Source organism: Macrobrachium nipponense, chromosome 27, assembly GCF_015104395.2.
Source record: "Macrobrachium nipponense isolate FS-2020 chromosome 27, ASM1510439v2, whole genome shotgun sequence".
Classification (NCBI taxonomy): Eukaryota; Metazoa; Arthropoda; class Malacostraca; order Decapoda; family Palaemonidae; genus Macrobrachium; species Macrobrachium nipponense.
Genome location: NC_087216.1, coordinates 33,345,265 through 33,357,764, shown reverse-complemented (window position 1 = coordinate 33,357,764; position 12,500 = coordinate 33,345,265). Strand labels below are relative to the sequence as shown.

General features: G+C 35.5%; 1 protein-coding gene across 1 annotated transcript in view; it reads right to left on the bottom strand.

The window, feature by feature from the left end:
- The window catches only part of LOC135200667 (uncharacterized), a 199,829-nt gene that overhangs the window by 49,724 nt on the left and 137,605 nt on the right, over window positions 1-12,500 (bottom strand). The window contains exon 7 of the mRNA XM_064229275.1: window positions 5,304-5,708. Coding sequence (XP_064085345.1) covers window positions 5,304-5,708 — 405 coding nt within the window. The remainder of the gene's footprint in view (window positions 1-5,303; window positions 5,709-12,500) is intronic.

Here is a 12,500-nt window from a genome sequence, read left to right as displayed (position 1 = left end):
TAAGAGGAGAAAGACCTCAAAGCAGTTGCACCATGAAACAAGTGTTAGGAGAGTGAGGAAAATAAGATGGAGGGAAGAAAATGTGAGCGGAGGCACTGTAAATGGAGTGAGTGAGGTTGCAAAAAAAGACATTCAGTAATGCCTACTGTGCAATGCGTGAGGTGCAAACTAACCCCCGACGGGTCTAACAATGGTTAATGGTAAATGTTCCAGCCTTAGAATAAAAAGACTTCATTCTGCGAATGATTTGTTAAAGTAGTCTTAATCTAAGGCTGATGCTAAAAATAGAAGCATTATGCTATTTCAATCTTTCGAATGAAAATTATCCCAAAATTGATGCTTTGAGTGAATTGCTTACTAGAATTAAGTTTTAGCCCTAGACTGACACTAGTAATTCAAGCTGTACAGTAACATCTCAATCCGGATCCAGATAATATGAATCTGAATTATTAAGAGAATAATCCCTGAGACGCGGTTAATGACTCTTAAAAGTGCTCAACTCCAATGTCTATTAAAAGATTTTCTGATTAACATTAAGACTCGCATTTGTATACATTTATCTGCCTGATTCATTTCCTTTATTCGATTTTTCTTCCCTATGTTTTCTCTTTTCACATCTGAGCATTCTTCAGTGTGGGAGTTTCCTCTGCTTGACAAGTAAATCACCTTTTCCTTCGTAAGGATATTTGTTCATTTTCAATAAAGATAATAATTAAAAAATGCATACCATATCCATATTATTTGCCTCTACATGACAACCACAGTCTACGCGTAAGCGATTCCCAGTTTAGCCTTTTTTGTCTTCCAGCCATAAAAAAGCCTCTCCCGTCAATGGCCCCAATGAAACTACGCGGAATGAAGATAACTTGGTCTAAGTTATCTTCATACAGTTCTTAGGTATCCGACAACTTTTATAGTAAGGGTACAGTAATAATAATGAGGAGGGGGGGAGGGAGGCTCCACCCAGGAAGAAGCATTCCACATCGTGAAAGACTAAAGTTGATAGCAAACGACTGAGACCACAGCATTATATGCTGAGTTGGCAGAAATCATCTTCATGGAACATTTTCTTTTTTGTCTCATCCTTTGGGGTCTACCATCCGAATCTTTCATCATTCAAAATCATACATAAATTGAAATGACATTTTTAGCAACTTGTTGCCATGTCAAACTTCCCAACAATTACTCGGCATGAATACAACTTAAGCTACTTAATGTCCGTACTGCTTGAAATTTCATGTAACGTCTTTATTGTCATAATTAATGACGACGCAATTAAAATTTCAAAAAACAAATGAATCAATACGAAAAACGCAAATCGATGCAAAAACACACGTTCTTCTGAGAAGTACAACAATACATTCCGACAAAAAAAAAAAAAAAAAAAAAAATTTAGCCTTTCTCACCACATGACACCTACAAAGCTGCGAGATTACATTAGGGTTACGTTTTAAAATAGGGAAAACGGCATTGGCAACATCTTAAATCCTTGAGACCATGCTGTCAGGGGAAAAGGGGTTTACACGATGAGTTCCACTTGAGTCTGAAGGTGAGGCAGGAAACGTGTCACGAGTGGAAAAATCAGAGAAGAAGAAAGTGACATGTGGTCATCAATACGGGCACTTGCTCTGGTGTCTTTAGGTCGAGAGAGAGAGTGAGAGAATGAATGCTGGCAATTAAGACTCCTTGTATCCAATACTTATTACCAGGGGTATCTCTATCGCAACAAGGGGTTCCATTTGAGGAATGTATTAAAAGAAAAAAAATTATGCAAGGTTTTACCCTATCTGAAAGTTCATCCAACCAGCCAGCACATAACAATAAATGAAGACACTGTGCTTTTATATTTCTTCAATTTGACATCCTTCAACATTACCATCATTTATTTTCAAGTTCCCTTAGTAAAATAACATATAAAAGTAATTTGTATTTTTCATAGATGCATACCATAGCTTGTATAAATGTGGCTACTCGCACAAGGCACGCTTTGGATGTCACTGACCAACTAGAAAAAAACAAAATCCTATTGGGCAGAATACGGGCCATGCGACCTGAGTCGGCTTAGCTTGTCCACTGTGAGAATCAGTCCATTCGCACCAATTACTCAGACCCTATAATGGTTAAAATCACCAAAGCAAGGGGCAGAAGAGGAAGGTAAACTCCTTTATGAAAGCAGCTCAATCAAGTTATTAGATTTACGCTAAAAACCAAACTCTGGGATACGAAAATATTGTTTATTTACCCCCAAAAAACTAACATGAAAAACAAGGAAAATGGATTGCGACTCCCAAAAACATGAAACCCCATCTTTCCCCATAATGATCATCTCAAAAATTTCACACACTACCTCTATATATAGACACGTCAGTTTAATCACTATTTCTATTTCCCCCAAAAATAGGAGATAAAGTGCCAGTCATAGAATACATTTTATGTACTAGTGACATTCAAATCCATCTGAAAAAAGAAATCCCAATTATCATAAATAAAATAAGAAATAGATACACATAAAGTGAAAATGTAATTAGAAAATGTTTTTCACTGCATTTCGGCTTCTCTCGGGGAATCTGAAATGTTCAACTGTTTACCAAACTCATTTTCTGACTATTACCTTTTTGACGGATCCTCTGCACTTTCCCCTCTCGATCTTCCACGTAATGATTTCTTATCTTGAATACCAGCTTTTCTCCCGAGGTCACATTATATTACACTTTGAGAAGCTCTGGTGTTAGTACTTATGCGCACACTAAATTGTTCTAGAAGCTTCGAGGAACACGTCCTATTAGACGAACGAACAGACACACACAATCGCATTTTTCCGACATGATCCCATGACTCTTGACCAGTCAGGTCAACTTGCGCACCGATGCCTTCACCGATGAGACTTGATAATGTTATGATTACATATGCTTTGTGTTGTCAACCACCCTGATTTTAAATAATATAGTTTCCAGTGCTAGTAACATATACATTTTATATATATATATACATACATATATATATATATATATATATATATATATATATATATATATATATACATATATATATATAGGCAGTCCCAGTTATCGACAGACCCTGTTAATGGCAATCTGATTTAATGGCGCTTGTGTAACGCCATAAAATCGGCAATTCAAGGCACCATAACGGGCTCAATTTCGGTTATCGGCACCATAAGGTGCTGATAATAGTGTTATGGAGCCATAACATAACTAACAGAGGCGCCATGAACCGGTTATCGGTGCAATTAACTGAAACTTGTTGCCATAAGAGCCATAAATCGCCGAGTCTCAGTTAATGGTGGTTTTTGCTTATCAACACCCCGCCGAGAACGGAACCCCTGCCGATAACCGGTGACTGCCTGTATTATATATATAATATTCAAGTATCCATGAAATGACGAAGAGGTAGGCCAGCTGTATTAATTGGAGTGTTCTGGCTTCTTGATCGTTTAATTATCTGCCCATGGCATGTTGTTCCAGGTGTTCAAACTGGTGGGAGCAGGCACACATTAAGGCAATAAAAAACTATTTTGGGGGAAGGAAGGTAGAGAAAGGAACATTTGAAAGGGAAGGAAATAATTAGTCCCGGACAACACTATTACACCCATCAACAGGAAACTAGACCATTTCAAACTAATAGGTAGCTACAAAAACACAATTATGAATAAAATACTTAGAAATAGGAAGCCAGTAGAGGGTGACAAGGTAAGATGAGGGTATACATGGCAGTGTCTAGACTGAAGAACGATATTATGGCGAGAGTGGAAAATCTTGCAGTGAAACAAGCAACATATACAGAACATTAGAAACTACAATCAGACGTCGGCAGTTGCCGAATACTGTTGGGAAAAAGACCACAGAATACACTGGGAAAACATGAATCTTGTCCATAGGAATACTAACAAAATGGCACGACTGACTGCAGAGAATGCCTTTATAACACGTGCTAACAACGTAATGGCAGCAACACCAGGAATGGATTCGAAGACAGCATATCAAGGAAAATAATACACTCCATAATAGAGATGAAACGCACATACACAAGATACGAACACCTGGAACAACGTGCCAAGCCAGTACACACATATTAAATACAGCTGGCCTACCTCTTCGGTCATTTCATGGATACTTGATGATGAAGACTACTGGTTGTCCTTGAAAGCTTTAACTTTTTTTAATTTAATAACCCCTAGATATCATCCAGTTCTAATGAGGTCCTTCTAGTGTGTATATATATATAATGAGGTCCTTCTAGTGTATGTATATAGATATATATATAAAGTATAATAATATATTATATTAATATATATACTATACATATAAGTATCGATATAATATGATAATATATATTTTGCTAACCAATTTCACCAAAGGTAAATCAGATTGGGAGGTCACCTAAACAATACATAAGACAAGTGCACGAAATTCTACTCAGTTACCTAGTGATACCGTAATACACATACAATAATATATATAACAATGTATATACAATTATTATTATGCATAAAACTGTTAGTTCACGGGAAACTGACTATGTTTAATAGATTAGCTGTCACCCATCCAGGGACAACTTCTCAAACAAACAATGTTCTCTGAATAACTATGAACAGTTAAAGTACAAAGGATTTAACTTTCATTAGTTATGTACTTGCTGTCTTGACTGTCAGTTACATTAACATTGTGATTTATTTAACGTGTATGTATGACCATGAAACTAAAGTTAACCTTGAAGGAGGTCAGATCTCTATCTTGCGATCTGCTTTATGAACAGTAGTATTATTTAGTCCCGTCTAAGGTCAGGTTTTGGTTTGGTTCAGTCTTTAGTTTAGTAACCATTTGATTTTTTACCTTCAAATTTTTCCTGTTACTGCCTTGTTATGGATATCACACATACAACTAACAATAATGTAAGCCCTAAACATTCAAATTTTGACGAGCAAGAAACTTATAAAATTTTTAAGGAAAGCTCAATTGGGATGAAACTAGAATGAATCAAAGTACAGCAAAACTGAATGGGTCGTTAATAAAAACAATAAAGATAATAAAATACCAAAAACACAAGCAAAAGCACTAGATGTGAAAATTTAAGTGGAAAAACAAAGGATCACATTTACAAATCAACGGAATAAAAATTACGTAAGCTACGGGATACTAAGCGAGGAAAGAATGAATGAAAAAATGAAAAAATAAGCATCAACTTTATGAAAAAATGACATACTAAACTTAAGCAAAAAAGGAAATCAATCGTTGCATGCATAGAAAAGCATAAAATGAAACATCAAACAAAAGCCATGTACTCACCACTCTTCGACCTGACGAAAAGGTAGGGTGGCCTTAACCAGGACATGGAACTTGACGTGGCTATGGGCGCCGAGGAGGGGGATGAGCGTGGAATGGGTGTGAAAATAGGGGTTGGTATTGGCGTCTGATAGGACCCCAGGGATGGGGAAGGAAGCGGAGGGTGTATGGTCGGGGTATAGGATGGATGAGTGTTTGTAAGTAACGGAAGTGCTGGGTGTGTGGTCCTATGCAAAGAAGATAGTGGGTGTGTGGATGTGTGTGATGAAGGTGCTGGGTGTGTGGGTGCGAGAGAGGAAGATACAGAGTTCGTAGGCGTGATGAGTGTCGTGAGGGTGGGAAAATCTCGGTACTTGAGGGCGTTCTCAACCCCGCCCAAGCTTCCACCTGGAGCCCTCATGTTGGGGTCTGCATGCAGGAGAAAACACAAATAAAAAATAGAAAATGTAGGAACAAGGTACAACATATGTACAGAAGGTATGTAGGGATACGTTTGTGAAAATCAACGAGGGAAACACAGTATGTATATGTATATATGCACATACATACATACATATATCCAGGTCTTTCAAATGAGAGGCCAAGGCATTAGTCATTCACTCACACAGGTCATAAAAGAAGTTGGAACCCAAGTGCTCCATACCTGATGTTCTTCCTGAGCAGACTACTGCCTAGCCTACCAGTGAATTTTACCCAAGTTCCCGACCCATCAGTGAGTCAATTGCTAACATTTCATTTGACTTAACCCTTCACTGTGAATACGATAGAAATAATGAACACATGAGAACACGTTTCACAAAAATAAATTTCTGGTGTACATCAGGATTGAATCCCAGTCTTTCAAATGTGAAGCCAAGGCATCAGCAATTCACTCACACAAGTTGTACAAGGAACTGGAACCTAAGTACTCCATACTTGAAGTTTTTACCAGAGTGGGCTACCACCTAACATACATACCAGCAAATTTTGACTTCCCAACCCAACAGTGAGTCAAATGTTATTATTTCATTTGACCTACCCCTCCGATGTGAATATTTTATAAATAATGATCACATGAGAACATGTCCACAGAAATAAATTCCTGACTAACATTGGGGCTGGACCCCAGTCTTTCAAATGAGATCTCAGGGCTTAATCAATTCATCCATACACCATAAAGAAGTTGGAACCAAAGTACGTCATACCTGAGGTTTTTCCTCAGCCAGGCTACCGCCTAATTTTACCCATCAGTAGTGTCAACCGCTAAAATTTCATTTGACTTACCCCTTCACCATGAATATGGAAAAAATAACGCACACACGAAATATATTATTATGAAACACTTTCTCGTGTTCATTATTTCTATCACATTCATGTGAAGGGGTAAGCTGAAGGAAATGCTAGCAACTGACTACTCACTGTTGGGTAAGGAAGTTGTGTATAATTCGCTGGTAAATGAGGTAGTAGCCTGCCTAGGAAAACCTCGGACGCAGAGTCCTTCGATTCCATGTTCTTTTATGACTTGTTTGAGTGGAACTACAAATGCCCTGGCCCCTCGTTTGAAAGACCAAGGTTCGGTCCCAATATGAGTAAAAAAATTTCTGTGACATGTGTTTTCATGTATTCATTATTTCTATCATATTCACAGGGAAGGGGTAAGTCAAGTTAAATGGAACCGACTCACTGCTGGATCAGGAAATTGGGTAAAATTCACTGGTTTGTTAGGAAGTATTCAACGCAGGACAAACCTCTGGTAGGGATTCCTTAGGTTCTAACATTTTTTATAGGTGTGGGTGAATACCTAATGCCCTGCTCTCTCATTTGAAAGACTGGGGTTTGGGACTGCTGTGAGATATATTATATATATATATATATATATATATATATATATATATATATATATATATATATATACGTGTGTTATATATATATATATATATATATATATATATATATATATATATATATATATATATATATATATATATATTTGTGTGTGTGTGTGTCTACATTTATTTATATACATATTGCAAATGTTTAGTATCCAGTTCACTGTACCTCGGGAATGACTAATATGCGCCGGGAGTTACTGATAAGTGCTTTGTCACCAGTGGGATTCAAACTGCCATCTGATTGGAAAGCAATGACATAGCACACCAACTTCTGACCACTGGGCCACCAAGAAAGGTAAAAGTTGATACAAAAAACAGGTTACAGCCTGTGACAAAATTATTCACATTACAAATTTACCAATCACTTCCCTGGTGGAAGTGGGTTGACATCGATTCAAGTTCAAAAATCCAAATTCAACAGGCATGTGTACAGCTGAGTAAATATCAACTTATACCTCTCTTGATAGCTCACTGGTCAGATGCCACTGTACATTGTTGTTTCTAAATGAGAAAGCAGTTCATATCCCACTGGTGGCGAAGCACATATCAATTACAATTTCAACTGGATTTAAGTTATTCCCGAGCTTCAGTGAACTAGATATCATAGAAAAATCGTGGCTTAATTCTTTTGATATTCTTATATATATATATATATATATATATATATATATATATATATATATATATATATATATATATATATATATATTATATGTGTGTGTGTGTGTGTATGTGTGTATGTGAGTGTATGTAAGCATGCGTGCAAGAGAGAGAAAGCTTTCACACCGGATTTACTGATTGGGCACTTTTAAAACATTAAAATCCATCACTTTACTAAAAAAAAAAAAAAAAAAAAAAAAAAAAAAAAAAAATAAAAAAAAAAAAAAAAAAAAAAAAAAAAAAAAAAAAAAAAAAAAAAAAAAAAAACATGAATTTTTAATCCAAATTTGCAAGACTGGAAAATGTTACAGGAAAACCTAATTTTCCAGAACAAAGATGAAAACAGTGACAATGTAAATGATCGGCAATAAAAAATACACTAGTGTGACAATATTTACAAATTAAGTAAAAGTATTTTTAATCATACCGGTCATAAAGCTTTAAAAATATAAATACACATTAAAAGGGCAATAAAGTAAATAAGTGAGATACAATTAGGCTTAGTTATTGCACGGGCAATGTTATTATGAGGAATAAAAAATCAAACCAGCATTCAACAGGCAAAAAAATATCACAAGACGAAAATACAAAGGATATATACACCAATAGAAAATACATACAAAATACATACCATAACAATACAAGAAAATACATACTATAACATTACATGAGTAGGACATCATCATAACAGCAATATTTTATGGACATTATGTATGCTACAGAGAAATGCTGTATAATTACTGTGCAGACAACAGGCATGAATAAAATGAAAGCTAAAGTAATTAAGGGAAATCATCAAACTCTGATTGCAAAAGTGGGAGCTGTAACAGGAATCTACAGCATGATGCTATTTAGAAAATATGTGGCAATACACAGACGTGGCTTGCATCCATATAACACAAAATAAAAGAACTATATACAGTCCTCCGAGACATTTCCACAAAATGTACAACGGCCGATATCAATTTATGTAGTATACTTTTCTTTTTGGCTCAGTGGTCAAAAGTCATCTTACACTGCTGTTCCTAAACCAGGCAGCGGTTCAGTTCCCGTTGGTGATGAATGACTTTCCCTTGGGGGTGAAGTTATTTCCGAGGTACACTATTTAGACCCCCGTATTCGCACGAGGGATGGGTACCAGAACCCTCCTCAAATAGCTTAAATCTGCGAATACTTAAAACCTCTCTAAAAATGCTTAGAACTATCTATTTCGATAGTTAAAAAAAACTCTAAAAATGCTATACCCGAGTTTTTCAATAGTTTGATCACAAAAAAGTGCGTTTAGTCACAAAAATTATATGAAAATCCAGAAATCTTGAATATTTCTCAGTGGAAAATACCGTGCACAGGCAATTTTCCACGAATGATGAATATATACAGTTCACAGAAAAATCGGCGAATGGGCGATTCCGCGTATCGTGAGTCCATGAATAGCGGGGGTCAACTGCATAGTGAATTTGATTTTAAATGGTATTTGTGCGTTTGTATATATATATATATATAGAAACTGAATTTTACCTTTGGTATTTTCATTTATGTTAGCAAAGAAATTTCAGTATTCCATCTACTCGACAGTGGTAAAAGTATGTTAGTTTATTCCAATGCACTTATATACTAGAAGGAAACATTATCGAATACGTTTTATAAATGAAAGCATAGTAGGATATGAGAACACGATTATCAGCCAAGGAATGTATAAATACTTGTATTTTTAAAAAGAAATATGTAAAATGTAAAGGTTTCAAGGAAGGCAAAGGACATGGAATCTTCAGTAGGATTGATCTAGTATAGTGGTAGAAATTTACAATGCTTATACTAGATTGATAGTACAAATGGACATATAGTTGGTTAACAAATATTTCTGCCTGACATGAAAAAAATGGGAAAGCAGTATGTATATTAACTTTGAGGTCAGTGCAGTTCACTCCTTTCCTCTAGTCCCATGTCTTCTAGCCAACTTTAAAATCTAGACATTTTACATATTTCATTCTCACTGAATGTACCATACTTATACATTCTTTTGCTGATATTCATATTCTTACAAAACTTTCTGTTATAAAACTGTGCTCAGTAATGTTTCTTTCAAGTATATAAGTCTCTGGAGAAAACTATCTTGCCACTGTCCACTTAATGGAATAATTGTCTTCCCTAACATTAAAAGAATAGCACTGTTCGCCTGTGCATACTAGATACGTCATCATAAAAATATTTCAAATGATATGAAGAAACCAAACAAGCCCTTTACCCATCCAACTCGGAATCCCCACCCGCCCCCAAGCCCCGCCCACCTTCCCAATAGCACCTCTAAGCCTTCCTCTGCCCAGCTTACTGTCCCTCCTCTCTGAAGGTGCTAAGCTGACCGTCACCATTGAAACTTTTTTAAGCCTTTCCCACCACCCCCAACACTTTCTTGGTCAGTCCAAGATTCGACAGTGTTACCAACATTTTCTTGAAGACACACAGGAACCTATACTCGGTTTTTTTCCATCTGTCCACCCGCCTGTGGTGTTTGCGTGTGGTAACACTGCGTCCCGGGCTTTAGATAGTTACATTCAGGTTACATTCAACAATAATAACAATATCCTATTTCGAATATTAACGGTGTAATTTGCATACAGTACATTATTAAAACACTTTTCAGTTGCAAATGTACACCTAGATATCCTTTTATTTACCTAAAACTTACACATAGCGAACCTATCTAAAGCCTGGGACGCAGTGTTACCATACGCAAACACCACAGGCGGGTGGACAGATTAAAAAAAACAGAGTATAGTTTAGTGATTATGAGAGTTCTTTCATAATAATATTGCATTTATCTCCAAGATAATGAAATATAGACCTACATTTAGAGTAGCTTTGTCAGAGCATAGGCCTATAGCTTTAGACTAGCTTTTTTCTACGTCTGGGTCTGTTATTCATAATTTTTTCATTATTATTAATTTTAAATGTAAGCATATGTATATGCAAAGAACAATCCATGCATAATAAACAGTAAAGAAATTTGTTATATATACGTTTACAGTGATATATAATATGCACTGTAAACATATAGCATATTTCTGTACTGTTTATCATGTAATTGGATTATTCTTTGCATATATATATATATCAGGCTGGTGTATATATATATATATATATATATATATATATATATATATATATATATATATATATATATATATATATATATATATACACACCAGGGTGACTTAATGGCTGACCTGTGATCTCTTAGTATAAATTCTGCTTTTTCCGTAACTTTTCTCCTTCATCCCCTACCTAAAGAGAGACAGTTTGGTCTCTGAAATATAGTATTTACTTTCTAAAAACATGTCTCGGTGGACAACTATCCAAAGCACATTCATTTTGAGAATACTACTAAAAAGTAGTATTAACATTTCTTATTTGATTTGCTTGATTTACTATATAATATTTCATTACAAGTTTAGTTGAACTCTAATTATGATTAGCAAACATATCATAACAGTACACAAAGAATATTTTATCACTGTTGATATTTCATTCATCCACTCTCTCTCTCTTCTATATGTGTGTGTGTGTGTGTGTGTGTGTGTGTGTGTGTGTGTGTGTGTGTGTGTATGTATGTATGTATGTATGTATGTGATGTATGTATATGTGTGTGCGAGTGTGTGTGGTACCCATCCCCAGGAATACAGGATTTACTCTCTCTCTCTCGTCTCTCTCTCTCTCTCTCTCTCTCTCTCATCTCATATTATATATATATATATATATATATATATATAGATATATATATATATATATATATTGATAGATATACATGGTAGATCCTGTATTCCTGGGGGATGGGAACCACACACCCCTTGTGAATGAATAGCTAAAATCCACGAATACTTAAAACGGCTCTAAAAATGCCTAGAACTACCTATTTCGATATTTGAAACACAGAAAAAACTCTAAAAATTATTATACCTGAGTATTTTAATAATTTTATCACAAAAAGTGCCTTTAATCACACAAATATGAAAATACAGTAATTTATGAATATTTCTCAGTGAAAAAGACCGTGAACAGGAGAATTTTCCGTGAATAATGGTATATACAGTCCATAGTACAATCCACCAATAGACAAGTCTGCGAATAGCGGTGGTCGGCTGTACACACACACACACACACACACATGTATACGTATACGTATCATGAAAGGAGCCCATAAAAATGCCAAAATGTAAAAGGTAAATACGTACTATATTTCAGAGACCAAACTGTCTCTTCAGGTAGGGGATGAATGAGAAAAGTTACAAAAGCAGTATTTTTACCAAGAGGTCACAGGTCAGCTGTTAAGTCACCTTGGTTGACAACTTCTTTCTGATTTTCTTAATCTCTGGTTGGAGGAAGATTTTATCTATAACATCTGCATCCCATGCACCCTTTGAGATATTCATTGTGTTTCTTTCTTTAATCAAAGCTGATTCTACCATCTGCCTTCTGAACTGACAATTGCTGCTATAAATTATAAATGAAAAATTCCAGTTTATTCTGTAGTTATGGTTCTTTATGTGGTTAAAAATAGCTGAGTTCTGTTGCCCATATCTAACTGAACGTTTATGTTGTAATAATCACTGGGAGAGTGACTTTCTGTAAAGACAATGAAAAAGTGATTGCAGTCAAGGCAAGGGATTTAATC